Source organism: Haliotis rufescens, unplaced genomic scaffold (assembly GCF_023055435.1).
Source record: "Haliotis rufescens isolate VD_foot unplaced genomic scaffold, xgHalRufe1.0.p SCAF_14, whole genome shotgun sequence".
In the NCBI taxonomy this organism is placed as follows: Eukaryota; Metazoa; Mollusca; class Gastropoda; order Lepetellida; family Haliotidae; genus Haliotis; species Haliotis rufescens.
Genome location: NW_025963824.1, coordinates 2,189,428 through 2,211,249, shown reverse-complemented (window position 1 = coordinate 2,211,249; position 21,822 = coordinate 2,189,428). Strand labels below are relative to the sequence as shown.

Below are 21,822 nucleotides of genomic sequence, written 5' to 3'. Positions count from 1 at the left end.
CAATCTGGTACTTTCGACCTCTGAGTTCTGTATGTCTTCAATTTCTTGCCATGGGCCGAACCAGCCTGACATTTTATTTGTTAGACAAATACAGCTATTCATGTTGTTCTTACTGGAGTATAACACCTCTGTATCCCTGATGTTTGCATGTTGGAGATCCGGTGCAATAAAACATCGCTCTTTGTAGCACTCCATGGCGGGTGGGGAGCAGGGGTGCTGAATCAATTACTTTCATCATGGCTCACAATCACTCTGGTTCGAACCGCAATGAAAAGAAGAGACGTCTGGAAACTGAGATTTTATCATCTGATGATGATGTTTCTGTCATACCAAATAATAATTCTTGGGCACGTTTTTTGGTAGTTGAATCCAGAAATGAATTACCACTAAAAATAAATCCTTTTGCCATATCTAAAGCCATTGCAGGTATTTGTGGTGAAGTTCAGAATGTTTCACGGCTCCGGGGCGGTTCTCTTTTGGTAGAGTGTGCACGGAGACAGCAAGCTGTTAATCTTTTGAAATGTACTACATTTGCAAACACTGAAGTTGCTGTCTCTGCGCACAGAACGTTGAACTCGAGTCGGGGGATCATCCGCGACAGAGCCCGTTGTCTGGCGGAAATGAATGAAGATGATATTCTTGACGAACTCAAAGATCAACATGTCACTTCAGTGAAACGGTTTACTAGAAAGGACGGAGAAAACATTATCAAGACAAATACTTATTTGTTCACATTTGCACTGTCGACTATACCACAATCAATTAAGGCAGGCTATTTTAACATCGGAGTGGAGGTGTATGTCCCCAATCCACTCCGATGTTACCAGTGTCAGAAGTTTGGGCATGGCTCCAAATCATGCGATCGGCCGATTGTTTGTCACCGTTGTGGTGCAAATCATGACGCCTCAGATTGTACAGCTGACCCCAAATGTGCTAATTGTATGGGTAAACATGTTGCGTCTTCGAAATCCTGTCCTCTTTGGAATCATGAAAAGGAAGTTTTAACTGTCAAATGTAAAAACAACATTTCTTTTCAGGAGGCTAAAAAAGTCGTTGCCAGCCGGTCACCTCCATCAGCGCACACCTATGCTGCTGCTGTCTCTCGACCTTCTACCACAAGATCTATAGAATGTCAAACTGACTTGACATGGACACACTCTGAACACCCTGTGCCTATGGTTACAACATCAGAGAGTCAGACCAATGATTCAGATAGTCAAACATGTGACATCTCTTCAGAATCTCAGGTTGTGACTCAGACTAAGGCCCCACCTAAACCAACTTCTGAATTACCAGCCCCTAACAAACTATCGCCTGAAATGCCCAAAAAACAAAAGAAGAAACAAAACAAGAAAATTTCTACTAAGATCCCTACTCTCACTGAAACATCTGTAGATGTTCACAATTACTTTGAGCCTCTTGAGATGGATGTCACCCCATCTTCACACCACAGCAGTGGTGACTCCTCTTCACGTTTACGTGAACGATCTCCGGTAGAACCACCATGAATCATTCGAATCTAATTCAATGGAATTGCCGAGGACTTAGGCACAATTTTAACGAACTGCAATTATTATCAACGGATATTTGTCCATCAGCAATTTCTTTACAAGAAACGTACCTTAAAACAACCGACAAATTTGATTTAAGGCAGTATAGTTCGTATCATTCCTTCTCTCCTCCGGGAGATAAAGCTACTGGAGGAGCTTCTATTTTGGTGCGGCGGGGCGTTGTTCACAGTCCTGTTCCGCTTGACACGAATATGCAAGCTGTTGCAGTTAGACTTACACTGCATATTGCCTTCACACTTTGCTCCTTATACATTCCTCCATCTTCAAATCTTCAGCGTAATGATCTCCAAAAACTGTACGACCAGCTCCCAAAGCCCTGTCTCATCATGGGTGATCTAAATGGTCATAATCCTTTATGGGGAAGTTCAACCATTAATCAAAAGGGTAAAGTCATTGAGGATTTTGTTTCTGATAATGACCTCTGCATCTTTAACGATGACTCGGACACCTACTTACACCCTGCAACTGGTACGTATTCATCATTAGATCTGTCTTTGACGGATTCAGTTTTGTTGAATGAATTCTCATGGTCCGTCCATGATGACCTATGTGGGAGTGACCATTTCCCCACGGTGCTTAAACCAATTAATCCCGCTGATGATCCACCTTCACCTCGATGGAATTTTGTGAAGGCTGATTGGCTTTTATTTCAATCTTTATGCAAAGATAAATTACTACCTACGTCTTTTCAGAATGTTACTGACCCGATTCAGTTGTTCTCAGATCTACTGAATGAAATTGCTGATGAATCAATACCTAAGTCCTCGATCAACCCACGTGTTCGTAAACCGTGGTTTGATGACACTTGCAAACAAGCTAGGAAATGTCGTAAGAAGGCGGAGAAGTACTTCCGTAAACATCCCACTGTCCATAATTTAAATATTGTAAAAATTTCAAATGCCAAGGCAAGACGTCTATTTAAGCAAAATAAACGTCAATCCTGGCGGACTTATGTCTCCAAAATTAACTCTCGTACCCCTATGTCCAAGGTATGGAACATGATTAAAAAGATCAAAGGCAAGGGATCAAATTCTACAGTTCACCATCTGAAGGATGGCGATACTTTGTTAACTGATAAATCTGCCATTGCCAATAGCATTGGTGAAACTTTATCTCATCATTCTTCTTCATCTAATTACGCTCCTGAATTTCAAAAATATCAGCTTCAACAGGAAAAGAAAAAAGTAAATTTTACATCTGATAATGGTGAAGATTACAATGAGGTATTTTCACTACATGAGCTATATACTGCCTTAGGGCAAGCTCATGATACAGCAGCAGGCGCTGATAATATTCATTATCAGCTGCTGAAACACTTGCCCGAATCATGCCTTGAAACTATGTTAAATATATTCGATGATATTTGGAAATCTGGGACGTTTCCACCTTCATGGCATAATGCCATTGTTATACCAATACCCAAACCTGGGCGGGATCATTCTGATCCATCAAATTACAGACCTATCTCACTAACTAGCTGTGTTTGTAAAACGATGGAACGCATGGTAAATAATCGATTAGTGTGGTACTTGGAAACAAATAATCTTCTTTCCAATATACAATGTGGTTTCAGGAAAAATAGAAGTACTATCGATCATTTAGTGCGTTTAGAATCGTTCATTAAAAATTCCATTGTAAATAGACAACATGCTGTATCGATCTTTTTCGATTTAGAAAAAGCATACGATACAACATGGAAACATGGTATTTTAAAAGATCTTCATGATTTCGGATTAAGAGGCCGTCTGCCTCATTTTATATCCCAGTTTTTAACAGACAGGCAATTTCAAGTCCGAGTGGGTACAACCCTGTCTGATCATTATAATCAGGATCAGGGTGTCCCACAAGGCAGTATTTTGTCTGTCACTTTATTCAGTATAAAAATTAACAGTTTGTCAAAAGTTTTAAATGATTCAGTTGATGGATCACTTTTTGTGGATGATTTTAATCTATCTTGTCGTGGTAAAAATATGCACACAATTGAAAGGCAATTACAATTATGTCTTAATAAAATTAACAAGTGGTGTCTTGAAAACGGGTTTAAATTTTCCAAATCAAAAACTAATTGTATTCATTTCTGCCGAAAATATAAACCGCATAAGGACCCTGAACTATTTCTGAATGGCACCCCTATCAAAGTTGTAAAGGAGGCCAAGTTCTTGGGACTTATTTTTGATCATCACTTAACTTTTATCCCGCATATTAAATATCTCAAAGCTAAATGCCTGAAGGCACTCGATCTATTAAAAGTTGTTTCTAATTCAAAGTGGGGAGGGGATCAGACAACACTATTGCACTTGTACAGGTCCCTGATCCGTTCAAAACTTGACTACGGCTCCATCGTCTATGGTGGAGCCTGCAAAAGTAACTTAAAACAACTAGATACTATCCATCATCAGGGCCTGAGGCTTTGCCTTGGAGCTTTTCGAACGTCTCCAATTCACAGTCTGTATGTAGAAGCGGATGAACCTTCTCTTAAACAACGCCGTCTGAAATTATCTTTACAATATGTCACTAAATTATATTCAAATCAGTCAAATCCAGCTTTTAATTGCGTCTTTAATCCTCTATACCAAGATATCTACAATAAAAAATCATCTCTCGTTCCACCACTCGGATTAAGAATCCAGTCTGCCATGTTTGCTTCTAATATTAAATTGCATGATATTGCTCCCTTTCAACTGTTTTCATCACCTCCTTGGCAAATGGTAAGGCCAGAGGTTGACCTCACATTAACCAACTTAAAGAAATCAGATACTAACCAATTAATTTACCAACAAGAATACAATCAATTAAGAACCACTTATAACACTTATAAATCTATATTTACTGATGGTTCCAAGGATGGTGGTGCTGTTGCTAGTGCCACTGTCATTGGATCCAGGACAATATCTTCGCGATTACCAGATAACAGTTCTATCTTTACAGCAGAAGCAAACGCCATTTTTACCGCACTACAATATATCAAAAACCAATCTAAACATAAACAATTCATTATTTTTTCAGATTCTCTATCGTGCCTTCAGGCGATTAAAAATATATCTTGCAAACATCCACTTTTAATCAAGATTCTTGAATTATTTAATGATCTTGCTACTGGCCAATATGACATCGTCTTTTGTTGGTTACCAAGCCATGTTGGTATCACTGGTAACACAATGGCTGATGCTGCTGCAAAAGCAGCACTCAACAAATCTGTGACACCACTTCTGATCCCATACACTGATTTTAAACCCATGATTCGATCTTACATCCGAGATCTTATGCAACAGAAGTGGGACGCCCAAGTAGGTATCAATAAATTACATGAAATTAAACCAAATATCGGTTACACCTACTTGGGCTGTCAGTCCAGATTTGAAGAGGTCATTTTGCGGGGATGTCGTATTGGTCATTCAAGATATACCCATGAATATTTGTTGAAAGGTGAGGATCCTCCATTTTGTATCCCTTGTGATGAAAGAATCACCGTCAAGCATGTCCTGCTTGATTGTGTTGATTTTTCCATCACAAGGGATAAATATTTCAAAGTTTCATCCTTAAAGGATCTTTTTAATATCAGTGTTCATTTAATTATTAACTTTTTAAAAGAAATTGAATTGTTGCCCAAATTTTGATTGATATGTTTTGTATATAGTATAGTTTTTATAATTGGTAAAATAAATTTGTTAACTGAGATTGTTAGTGGCTGTATCCTCGAAGGGGGTTGAAGTAGTGTAAAATTATTGTCCCCCTGAGAGGGTATGTAAGACCACGTCTTTCAAAGTATATTTATTTTGGCCACATTTTTAATAGTAGTATATATGTTCGTTTACCTTTGGCTAAATTTGTCATAATCGCCAACAGCTGAAGGGATGATGTAAATCCGGCTTGGGTCCATGCAGGTAGCAAAAGTAATGTAAGTCCCCATGGACCCTAGCATGGTGATCTGCCTTCAGCTGCTGGCGATCTACAGCCCTTTTTATATTGTTCTGTTTCATGACTATCTAATGATATCTTTTTATTGTTGTATGCTAGTTTTAATCTTTCAATCTGTGATATTCTAGTAATTTTACTGTCCTTTGCTGACAGGTTCTTATTTGGTTTACATATATGTTTAAATATTGTATAACTTCTCGTCACGATATGGCTGAAATATTGCCGATGTGACGTAAAGCATAAACTCACTCACTCACATATCACACGTCAACACGCATCACGGATATTAACACACATCACGCTTATCAACACACACACGCCATATCAACACGCATCACGCATATCAACACACATCAACACACATATCACGCGTCAACAAACACAGCACACATCAACACACATCACGCATATCAACACACATCAAAACACATATCACACGTCAACACACACATCACGCATAACAACACACATCACATATATCAACACACACACCACACATCAACACGTATCACGCATATCAACACACATATCACACGTGAACACAATCACCACACATCAACACACGTGTCACACGTCAACATACATGTCACACGTCAACACACATCAGCACACATATCACACGTCAAAAAACACACCACACATCAACACGCATCACGCATATCAACACACATATCACACGTCAAAACACACACCACACATCAACACGCATCACGCATATCAACACACATATCACACGTCAACACACACACCACACATCAACACCCGTGTCACACGTCAACATACAGGTCACACGTCAACACACATCAGCACACATGTCACACGTCAACACACACACCACGCATCAACACGCATCACACATATCAACACACATCAGCACACATCAACACACATCACATACTTCATCACACACTTCATCACACATCACGCATATCAACACACTTCAGCACACAGATCACACGTCAGCACACAGCACACATCAACACGCATCACGCATATCAACACACACACACCACACATCAACACACATCACATACTTCATCACACACTTCATCACACATCACGCATATCAACACACATCAACACACATCACCACACATATCCATGAATCAACAAACATGTTCACACATCAACACACATCAAGACACATTAACACACAACACAACATATCACACCACATCACCACACATCACCATTAATCACCACACCTCAACATATTGAACACAAACCAAACACATCGCAACACATTGCAACACATCACCACACATCAACATACATCACAACACATCACAACACATCGCATCAAATCAACACACATCAACACAAACTAATACAACTGATACACATCAACACACATGACCGAACATCAACACACATCACTACATATCACAACACAACACAATACATCACTGCAAACCACCACGTCACCACACATTTACACACTACAAAACACATCACAACACATTGCAACACATCACCACACATCAACACACATATTCAAACATAAACACACCTCGCAACACAACACAATACATCACCACACACCGCCACACTTCGCCACATATCAAAACACATCGCAACACAACACATCACAAGACATCAGCACACGTAACCACTAATCACCACAATCTAACACAAATCAACACACACCAAAGCATCAGCACACATCACAACACATCACTACACATCAACACACATCCGCACCAATCACCACACCTCAACATACATCAACACAAACTAACCCACATCACAACACATCACAACACATCAACACATATCACAACCCATCACATCACATCAACACGCATAAACACACATCGACATACATCAATACAAACTAACACACATCACAACACATCACAACACATAAACACATATCACAACCCATCACATCACATCAACACATCACAACACTCATCGACATACATCAATAATAACTAACACACCTCAACACACACCAAAGCATCAGCACACATCACAACACATCACTACACATCAACACATATCACAACCCATCACATCACATCAACACGCATAAACACACATCGACATACATCAATACAAACTAACACACATCACAACACATCACTACGCATCAACACACATCAGCACCAATCACCACACCTCGACATACATCAACACAAACTAACCCACATCACAACACATCACAACACATAAACACATATCACAACCCATCACATCACATCAGCACATCACAACACACATCGACATACATCAATACAAACTAACACACCTCAACACACATCAAAGCATCAGCACACATCACAACACGTCACTACACATCAACACATATCACAACTCATTACATCACATCAACACGCATAAACACACATCGACATTCATCAATACAAACTAACACACATCACCACACATTAACACACATCACTACACATCACTACACATCACCACACATCACTACACATCACTACACACCACTACACATCACTTCACATCACTATACATCACTACACATCACCTCACATCACCACACATCACCACACATCACCACACACCACTACACATCACTACACATCACTACACACCACTACACACCACCAAACATCACCACACATCACTACACATCGCCACACATCACACATCACTACACAACACTACACATGATCACACACCACACATCACTACACATCACTACACATCACCACACATGACCACACACCACACATCACTACACATCACTACACATCACTACACATCACTACACATGACCACACACCACACATCACTACACATCACCACACATCACCACACATCACCACACACCACCACACATCACTACACATCACTACACACTCCTACACACCACCACACATCACCACACATCACTACACATCGCCACACATCACACATCACTACACATCACTACACATCACTACACATCACACATCACTACACATCACTACACATCACTACACATCACACATCACACATCACTACACATCACTACACATCATTACACATCACTACACATCACCACACATCACTACACATCACTACACATCACACATCACTACACATCACACATCACTACACATCACTACACATCACACATCACTACACATCACTACACATCACTACACATCACACATCACTACACATCACTACACATCACTACACATCACACATCACTACACATCACTACACATCACCACACATCACTACACTTCACTACACATCACACATCACTACACATCACTACACATCACTACACATCACACATCACCACACATCACTACACATCACACATCACTACACATCACACATCACTACACATCACACATCACTACACATCACACATCACTACACATCACTACACATCACTACACATCACTACACATCACACATCACCACACATCACACATCACTACACATCACCACACATCACTACACATCACTACACATCACTACACATCACACATCACTACACTTCACACATCACTACACATCACACATCACTACACATCACACATCACTACACATCACACATCACTACACATCACACATCACTACACATCACACATCACTACACATCACTACACATCACTACACATCACTACACATCACACATCATCACACATCACACATCACTACACATCACCACACATCACTACACATCAGTACACATCACACATCACTACACATCACTACACATCACTACACATCACACATCACCACACATCACACATCACTACACATCACTACACATCACTACACATCACTACACATCACACATCACTACACATCACTACACATCACTACACATCACTACACATCAGACATCACTACACATCACTACACATCACTACACATCACACATCACTACACATCACTACACATCACTACACATCACCACACATCACTACACATCACTACACATCACACATCACTACACATCACTACACATCACTACACATCACTACACATCACCACACATCACTACACATCACACATCACTACACATCACCACACATCACTACACATCACTACACATCACTACACATGACCACACACCACACATCACTACACATCACTACACATCACTACACATGACCACACACCACACATCACTACACATCACTACACATCACCACACATCACCACACATCACCACACATCACCACACATCACCACACACAACTAGACATCACTACACATCACTACACACCACTACACACCACCACACATCACCACACGTCACTACACATCGCCACACATCACTAATCACTACACATCACTACACATCACTACACATCACACATCACTACACATCACTACACATCACTACACATCACTACACATCACCACACATCACTACACATCACTAATCACTACACATGACCACACATCACTACACATCACACATCACTACACATCACTACACATGACCACACACCACACATCACTTCACATCACTACACATCACTTCACATGACCACACACCACACATCAATACACATCACTACACATGACCACACACCACACATCACTACACATCACTACACATCACTACACACCACTACACATCACTACACATCACTACACATCACTACACATGACCACACACCACACATCACTACACATCACTACACACCACTACACACAACTACACATCACTACACATCACTACACATCACCACACATCACTACACATCACTACACATCACCACACATCACTACACATCACTACACATCACACATCACTACACATCACACATCACTACACATCACTACACATCACTACACATCACACATCACTACACATCACTACACATCACTACACATCACACATCACTACACATCACTACACATCACTACACATCACACATCACTACACCTCACTACACATCACCACACATCACTACACATCACTACACATCACACATCACTACACATCACTACACATCACTACACATCACTACACATCACACATCACCACACATCACACATCACTACACATCACTACACATGACTACACATCACACATCACTACACATCACACATCACTACACATCACACATCACTACACATCACACATCACTACACATCACACATCACTACACATCACACATCACCACACATCACACATCACTACACATCACCACACATCACTACACATCACTACACATCACTACACATCACTACACATCACACATCACTACACATCACACATCACTACACATCACACATCACTACACATCACACATCACTACACATGACCACACACCACACATCACTACACACCACTACACACCACCACACATCACCACACATCACCACACATCACCACACACCACTACACATCACTACACATCACTACACACCACTACACACCACCACACATCACCACACATCACTACACATCGCCACACATCACTAATCACTACACGTCACTACACATCACTACACATCACACATCACTACACATCACAACACATCACTACACATCACTACACATCACCACACATCACTACACATCACTAATCACTACACATGACCACACATCACTACACATCACACATCACTACACATCACTACACATGACCACACACCACACATCACTTCACATCACTACAGATCACTACACATGACCACACACCACACATCACTACACATCACTACACATGACCACACACCACACATCACTACACATCACTACACATCACTACACACCACTACACATCACTACACATCACTACACATCACTACACATCACACATCACTACACATCACTACACATCACCACACATCACTACACTTCACTACACATCACACATCACTACACATCACTACACATCACTACACATCACACATCACCACACATCACTACACATCACACATCACTACACATCACACATCACTACACATCACACATCACTACACATCACACATCACTACACATCACTACACATCACTACACATCACTACACATCACACATCACCACACATCACACATCACTACACATCACCACACATCACTACACATCACTACACATCACTACACATCACACATCACTACACTTCACACATCACTACACATCACACATCACTACACATCACACATCACTACACATCACACATCACTACACATCACACATCACTACACATCACACATCACTACACATCACTACACATCACTACACATCACTACACATCACACATCATCACACATCACACATCACTACACATCACCACACATCACTACACATCAGTACACATCACACATCACTACACATCACTACACATCACTACACATCACACATCACCACACATCACACATCACTACACATCACTACACATCACTACACATCACTACACATCACACATCACTACACATCACTACACATCACTACACATCACTACACATCAGACATCACTACACATCACTACACATCACTACACATCACACATCACTACACATCACTACACATCACTACACATCACCACACATCACTACACATCACTACACATCACACATCACTACACATCACTACACATCACTACACATCACCACACATCACTACACATCACTACACATCACACATCACTACACATCACCACACATCACTACACATCACTACACATCACTACACATGACCACACACCACACATCACTACACATCACTACACATCACTACACATGACCACACACCACACATCACTACACATCACTACACATCACCACACATCACCACACATCACCACACATCACCACACATCACCACACACAACTAGACATCACTACACATCACTACACACCACTACACACCACCACACATCACCACACGTCACTACACATCGCCACACATCACTAATCACTACACATCACTACACATCACTACACATCACACATCACTACACATCACTACACATCACTACACATCACTACACATCACCACACATCACTACACATCACTAATCACTACACATGACCACACATCACTACACATCACACATCACTACACATCACTACACATGACCACACACCACACATCACTTCACATCACTACACATCACTTCACATGACCACACACCACACATCAATACACATCACTACACATGACCACACACCACACATCACTACACATCACTACACATCACTACACACCACTACACATCACTACACATCACTACACATCACTACACATGACCACACACCACACATCACTACACATCACTACACACCACTACACACAACTACACATCACTACACATCACTACACATCACCACACATCACTACACATCACTACACATCACCACACATCACTACACATCACTACACATCACACATCACTACACATCACACATCACTACACATCACTACACATCACTACACATCACACATCACTACACATCACTACACATCACTACACATCACACATCACTACACATCACTACACATCACTACACATCACACATCACTACACCTCACTACACATCACCACACATCACTACACATCACTACACATCACACATCACTACACATCACTACACATCACTACACATCACTACACATCACACATCACCACACATCACACATCACTACACATCACTACACATGACTACACATCACACATCACTACACATCACACATCACTACACATCACACATCACTACACATCACACATCACTACACATCACACATCACTACACATCACACATCACCACACATCACACATCACTACACATCACCACACATCACTACACATCACTACACATCACTACACATCACTACACATCACACATCACTACACATCACACATCACTACACATCACACATCACTACACATGACCACACACCACACATCACTACACATCACTACACATCACCACACATCACCACACATCACCACACATCACCACACACCACTACACATCACTACACATCACTACACACCACTACACACCACCACACATCACCACACATCACTACACATCGCCACACATCACTAATCACTACACGTCACTACACATCACTACACATCACACATCACTACACATCACAACACATCACTACACATCACTACACATCACCACACATCACTACACATCACTAATCACTACACATGACCACACATCACTACACATCACACATCACTACACATCACTACACATGACCACACACCACACATCACTTCACATCACTACAGATCACTACACATGACCACACACCACACATCACTACACATCACTACACATGACCACACACCACACATCACTACACATCACTACACATCACTACACACCACTACACATCACTACACATCACTACACATCACTACACATGACCACACACCACACATCACTACACATCACTACACACCACTACACACCACTACACATCACTACACATCACTACACATCACCACACATCACCACACATCACCACACACCACTACACATCACTACACATCACTACACACCACTACACACCACCACACATCACCACACATAACTACACATCACCACACATCACAAATCACTACACATCACTACACATCACACATCACTACACACCACTACACACCACATTACACATCACCACACATCACTACACATCACCACACATCACCACACATCACACATCACTACACATCACTACACATCACTGCACATCACACATCACTACACACCACTACAGATCACCACACATCACACATCACTACACATCACCACACATCACTACACACCACTACAAATCACAACACAACACATCACTGCACTTTACACATCACCCCCGGTTGCGTCATACCAAAGGATGTTAAAAGATGGTACTTGTTGTTATTCTGTCTCGCGCTCGGCATTTAGGGGCTTAAACAAGGACTGGTCGGCTCGGAGTCAGTATACTGTGTCTGAGTTGGGTGTTCATGTTAAACTGCGGCATGGTATCTCAGTGAGCTTACACTAAAGATTTGCATCAGTCCGGACTAGTACAAACAGCCACACAAACACACACACGTACATGCACGTCGCTATATAAGTGCAATAATCTTGGACGCGACGCTAAACCCCATTTCATCTCACCTCACCTCATAACACATCAATATATCAACACACATCACCATACATCACAACTCATCACAAAACATTACTGCACATCACCACACATCACAACGTATCACCACACCTTACCACACCACTATGCTGTCACACACCGTCACACCATGTCGCTCTACGTACCACACACCACCACATCATGTAACCACACCACTATGCTGTCACACACCGTGACACCATGTCGCTCTATGCTACCACACACCGACACATCATGTAACCACACCACTATGCTGTCACACACCGTGACACCATGTCACTCTATGCTACCACACACCGTCACACCATGCACCCACATGGCTTACACTTTCTGTATAGCGGGAATGAATTCCCACAAGCACGTCCACTTCCAGGGTCCCGGCTGAGCATCTTCCATTTCACTGGGGCTGCATACCACCCCAGGGGCAGTTGGCTGTCATGGATGGTGAGTGAATTTCCTGTCATTGTGGGTTGTCGAGACTCGATGTTGTCAAGTTCTGTGAAGTTTTCACACGGATCTGAATCACACAGGACATAGCTCAAGTCAGTATCAGTCAGTTCTGGTTACTGCTTTAAAAGGAGTGGTGTGCCCAGAAATCTGTTTGTGTGTTTGTTGGTGTGTTTGTTTGATTGTTTGTACCAGTGACTGACATCATCTGTCTGTGCTATTGGGTAAGATGGCATGCGCCAACTAAGTCAGCTGACCACCCGATCCCTTTAGTCGCCTCTTACGACATGTCCCTTTTCACAGGTGAATCCAGATACAGTCTGGACGTCAACGACGGCAGGACATGTGTCTGGAGGAACAACTACGATACACAAACTGTACACTTGTCGAACCGATCTTGTGAACTTCAGGTGCTGGTTGGTTTCAAGGATTCACTAGATGTCTGCTGCTGTAAAGGGTTTCAAGTGCAGCCAGCCATCTTTGATATTTCTTTTAGTTTAAAATCTCCTCAAACCATTATATGACCATTGGCCTGAAACGTGGTGGGTGAGATAGTCACTTTATGAAGTACCAAGTTAGTTCAAGATAATCGGAAATACAATATGGCTGCCAGTCGCCATACTGGAAAGTACAAAACATCATCCATCGTAATCAATCTCACTAAAATCAGATCATAGTTCTCGCTATCGCTAAACAGAGGATCTGATGACATCCCATCGCGGGTCACGCCAGAACGACCTTTCTTCTGACCAATCAAAGCGTCGCTTACCAGATCATGAAAGTGATAGCCGAAATGTATTTTGTAATAATGCAACCTCGTAAACGTTAACACAGGGTAATCTGAACGACAGTTACGGTCCGTACGACTGATTCCGTAAAAATGATCGTCTATCTTCTCGCTTCCCTGAGATAAACATTTGAACGGAGGAGGCGTTACGCAGTACGTAGGAAGCACTGCCATACCCTCTCAACCATATATAAGACATTCCGAAATGTTCGCTTGATCCGTTTTCGAAATTTTTTTCGAGAACTGTGTCAATATATGTTTCAAGCGTAGACAGAAATGGAAGTCGCCAGGTTGAAAAGAGTGCCGTAAAGCTCGCGAAAGGTGTTTTCTAATTGGCTGATGTCGACGTCTTGTTAGTCATTTTAGTCGTCGGTCAAAGTTCGCGAAAGCTCGTCCTGACGTGACGGTAATGTGATGTCCTCAGATCTTTGTTTAGCGGCAGCGAGAACTGAGATCTGATTTTAATGAGATTGCCATCGTAATGTTCTTCTCCTCAGAAACCACGTGATCAATGTAGCTGAAACTTCACATTTTTCTTCCCAGCAGTAATGACACCTGAATGTGTTCAAGAGGTTTGAATCCGATTTATTTTCGATATGGGGATATTACAGAAGGTATATAATACCATTCGTTTATCATAATAATGCGGACCTTTCATCACTTCTGATTCAATATCTGTACATCAATATTTCGTACTCAACTTACTTTGAAGAGCTAATAATTTTGTTCAAACTTATTGTTGTTGGTTATTCCATAGAATAACACGTAAAGTGTCAATAGGGCAAGAGACATGCGATACGTGTGAGCGACAGTACCCAACTTACCCTGGCTCCAGCACGAGTGACAAATCAGCAGGAGAAGCAGCAGTATTACCGGATCCTTGAACAATCAACATTTGGAACAACTGAAAGTCTGCTTCAAAAATAAAGTGATGAGATTTGTTTTCTATCAATTCTCAGCTGCAGTATCATATGAAAATACGAACAAAAAATATATATAATAAATTATATCAACAGAGGGGCAAAAGAAAGTTTGTTTTTTATATAATAGATTTTTTTTCAAATTTGACTATGTCTATTTAACCAACAATTTGTAAAAACTAATCTGTGGCTAAGTTATTTTGTGTAAAAATAAATTGAAGACTGGGATACGAAATGAATTTGCAACCACTTGACCACTACCATGTTTGAAGTGCTGTACATCTGAGCGAAAAATCTGAATATATTTATTTGATACTCATCATCATTGTTTTTTCTAAGTTTTCAAAGTTATATATTAAGTTATATTTGATTATACAACCATCTCCAAGTATTCTTTCAGCGCTGATAAAGCGTTAGTAAGTTCCTTTTTTATATAACATCGCTCACTTAAGATATTATCAATTATAAATCAGCCATAAAAAGAAATCAGCTGAGGGCCACAGTTTCCTTTGCCCCACAGTTCACGAGGACAATCAGTTGTGTGCATCATGGACATATAACATATTTTTCCCCATCCGCCTACTATGAACTCATTAAACAATAATCACTACACCCATACAAACTTATCCTGATTGATTGGTATTCTGTCCCGTTGGCTTCCACCTATTCGTTCTCTGTCCATCATGTTGTGACAGTATTATCCTTCTGTTGTCATTACTAACTCATGTTATCCCACTCATGTATGCAATTGTTGATACCGTTAATCCTCTAATGTTAATCCTCCACCTACTATATATATTCTGTACTATGTTCCTCATTAAAATGGGCTGACAAATGGGGCTTTTCCCTAAACTCAGAAAAAAACACAGGAATATTAATAGTATTTAAACACAAAAATGTGCAACTCGCCTCCCTAAACCTCCAAATAAACAACAAACCAATCAAATTCCAAAAACAAACCAATTTTTAGGATTAATCTTCGATGAACATCTCACCCGGGATGCTCACATTAAAAACCTACTAACCAGATGCAGCAAAAACCTAAACACATTAAGATGCCTAACCGGCACCAACTGGGGGCCTCTAAAAACACCCTCCTCTCACTCTATATATCCCTAATAAGATCCAAACTAGACTATGGCAGTGCCATTTACGACACCTTAAACAACTCTCTCATTAAAAAACTAGACTCAATCCAGTATTAGGCCCTAAAACTAATCACACGAACTCAACATGGCACCTCCTCCACCTCACTCCAGGCCTTAACAGGAGAAATGCCACTTAAACTATGTAGGGAACAACTTACCCTAAACTTCTGGGCCGCTTCCCAATCAAACCCTCTAATCGAAAACTTAATACAAAATAATATTAGCCCTAGAAACCAAGCCCTAGCCGGACACATCCACTACTTACTCCAATTTTCCAAAGAATAGCCAATTACCTAAATGAACACAAAATAAATAATCTTAAACAAAACAATAAATCATCCAATATCTTCACTCCAAAACTTAAAATACCAAAAATAGACACAACACTAGCCGATACACTAAATAAACAGACCGATGCTAACATCGCTAAAACCATCACACTAGCATACATACATGAAAATTGGCCAAATTGGTGTCACATATACACAGACGGATCCTCAGATCCGATCTCAAAACACACAGGTTTCAGAGTCCACATTGCACAACCAACCAAAAACACACAATCTTACCGACTCCGAAACAACTAAACTAAAACAGGACTAGTTAGTCGCATTTAAACCCAAATAAAATATTAAAACAAAAAAACTACCTGATCTAACAACTACCAAACACACACAGCTCCCTTAGTTCGTCTCCCACCCACTCTTGGCATTCTTTCCAAATCTCAAAATTTCAAAATTACTATATAAGCAGCCCCTAAAGCCCCCCTCCTGGGTTGCACAAACTCAATTTTCCCCTTTTTGGAAACACATTAAATGGCCTGGCCGGGCCCGTATGCGACATACGCTTGCAGTCGGAAAGCGCACGTTAAATCTCCAATATAAGTAAGTAAGTCCTCATTCAGTCTTGCTTGACAACGATATAAGGATCTGTACCGAAACGTCGACTTTTACAGAATTATAGAAGTTGTTATCCATAAATTGTGTCTACTTTGAGAAAGCATATTTCCCCCACAACTGTTGAGTAGTATATTATGAACTAGTTACTGCGCACCTTATGTATCATAAGAGAGAGACAAACATGGGATGCAGACAACAGGGGGATGAAGATTCCAACCAGTAGGACCATATTTCAACCAGTAGGTATGAATTCCAACAAGTAGGTGTATATTCCAACAAGTAGGTGTATATTCCAACAAGTAGGTGTATATTCCAACAAGTAGGTGTATATTCCAACAAGTAGGTGTATATTCCAACAAGTAGATATATATTCCAACAGGTAGGTATATATTCCAACAAGTAGGTGTATATTCCAACACGTAGGTGTATATTTCAACAAGTACGCATATATTCCAACAAGTAGGTTTATATTCCAACAAGTACGTATTTATTTTAACAGCCATGAATATATTCCTACAAGCAGGTATGTATTTCAACAAGTAGGTATATATTCCAACAAGTACGTATATATTCCAACAAGCAGGTATATATTCCAACAAGTATGTATATATTCCAACAAGCAGGTATATATTCCACCAAGTAGGTATATATTTCAACAACCATGTACATATTCCTGCAAGCAGGTATATATTTCAACAAGTAGGCAAATATTTCAACAAGTAGGTGTATATTCCAACAAGTATGTATATATTCCAATAAGTAGGTATATATTCCAACAAGTAGGTATATATTCCAAAACCATGTATATATTCCTACAAGCAGGTATATATTTCAACAAGTACGTAAATATTCCAACAAGTAGGTATTTATTCCAACAAGTACGTATATATTTCAACAATCATGTATATATTCCTACAAGCAGGTATATATTCTTACAAGCAGGTATATATTTCAACAAGTAGGTACATATTCCAACAAGTAGGTATATATTTCAACAACCATGTATATATTCCAGCAAGCAGGTAAATATTTCAACAAGCAGGTATGTATTCCAACAAGCAGGTGGAAATAAAACAAACTGGATTATATGTGGTTTGGCAAAGAGTTATTTTCCTCTATTAGTTATTAACAGTAATATAATGTTACATTTGAGTCAAGGCCAATGTCGGCTTCAATCTAAGTCGAAGAACAGCCTACCGGATGCGCTACTGTTTAAACATCAATTCCGAATTTGAGAGTATAATACACTGTTCCAATATTTTAATCAGTAATTCATTGTAAAGGAAGTCCGCATCAGACAATCGATGAAGATGAAGATAAACTACCCGGGAAAAGAGGAAACACTAAAAATTGGATTTGCCACAACATTACAAACGTTTTCAATACGTTACTTGGAAGGAAAAAGTTGTCGAAACACTGAAAACTTTAGGCCCGAAACACAACTATGTTACCCGTATCAAACACTCCCCATCGACTATATATCCATATCTTGTTTGTTTCATTTAAGTCACACAAACGTGGGTGTATACTTTCTACTGCCCGGCAGTTTAGTTTATATAGTAGGGGAACGGATTCATTAAAGTGCGGTTTAGACAGATTCCACTGAAATAACACCTAGGTAAAACTAAAATCTGCAATGTTAAAAATAAACTCTTAATGAGTTGAGTGGGGAAAGGAGATTCGACATTGAAGCCAAAGTATAAATTTGAAGCAGGTTGGTAACGGTAAACATTGTGCCTCGTACAGATCCAAGAACATATATTTAATAAAACATTCACCTCCATTCCACTATTAACCTTTCTCAGCTGTAGTAGCCTATACTCATCCCCTTTCCAGGTCTAGGCTCAGGGTTTCCTTAAATACTCGCACATAGTGTAGGTTCCCCTGCAGAATGTACTTTAGTGAGCCTTATATAGAACTTTATAACATGCAGAAAACAACTTACCTTCTCCATTGTGAAGAGTTGTACCCAGTGTGGTGCTGCTGCAAGTGACGGACTGGTTTTATAAGGTTCATGTGTAACATGTGTAGCCTCTAGAATAGCTTGGCTGGCCCCGCTGCAATACGAAAACGTCGCGATTTTCCGTATATGGCCATTAGGAAATTACTGAATCTCCCATCTCACTGGGGCTCCTTTCCAATTTAAATGCAGTTGTTTGTTTCTATCATCAATGTATTTCCGTAACTAAGCGTTAATCTATCTCTCAACCTGGGTATCACGCAAATATTGATCTGACTGTGGCCTTTTAAAGAGTGTATAGATAAAATTCCCGAGTTCTGTCAGAAGCTGTTTGTAAGATTGATGGCATATGTATTATATTGTCAATAGTCAGGAACATGCTACTCCTCAGCCTCAATTGATTTTGTGGATATGTTAAAACCCAACACATCTGCAAACTGTAACTGTTTGTACCTGGTTTAATCAGCAAAATGAGTATGATTATGGAAATTTTGATTTCTAAGATAGCTATGGTTTACATAAAGCTGTAGCGATTATGTCATCGTCTTATATTTGTGCATCAAAGGCAATTAGGATTAACATTAAATTCACCATACAAGTAAGCGTTGTTTACGCCACAGTCAGACAAAGACCAACGCTGACCAGCTTGATGACATGTTAGGCCCCCCTGAATATTCTCCTCGACGAAAAGCAGAATGTTTCTCCAACTTGGCAGGGGATGTTCGCAGTGGCACGCCGCAGCATTGTCTGCCCCCTACATCCAAGATGGCGGACAAGTGAAATCGTGTGTTATTTGCCAATTTTAGGTCGCTATCTCTATTAATTACCCACTAAAGTCCTTGGTGATTAGGTTGAGAAGAAAATCTGCTAATTTTACAACACGTATGTGATAAAAAATTATTGATATTCTTATCTAATAACGAGTTATAAGTATCTGAATGTTAATGTTTGTGAAACCTAAGTTGGGACTTTTTCATAACAACCCAAGTTGGCCTCTAAAAACTCATACATATTTTATTTTCTAAACAGTTGAGAAATCTAAAACTTTTAATACCAAAATCCCTGCGTATGCATTGTTTTCTTTATGAAGAAAATGTAGTTAAA

General features: G+C 40.3%; 1 protein-coding gene across 2 annotated transcripts in view; it reads right to left on the bottom strand.

Moving 5' to 3' along the window:
- The window catches only part of LOC124122359 (von Willebrand factor A domain-containing protein 2-like), a 48,247-nt gene extending 27,510 nt beyond the window's left edge, over positions 1-20,737 (bottom strand). For both annotated transcript variants that reach the window (XM_046485393.2, XM_046485395.2), the window contains exons 1-3: positions 20,704-20,737; positions 16,616-16,670; positions 14,883-15,074 (exon numbers count right to left, since the gene is read on the bottom strand). In XM_046485393.2, the coding sequence (XP_046341349.1) occupies positions 14,883-15,074; positions 16,616-16,670; positions 20,704-20,712 (256 nt within the window). In that variant the 5' untranslated portion in view covers positions 20,713-20,737. The remainder of the gene's footprint in view (positions 1-14,882; positions 15,075-16,615; positions 16,671-20,703) is intronic.
- Positions 20,738-21,822: the final 1,085 nt, after the last annotated feature.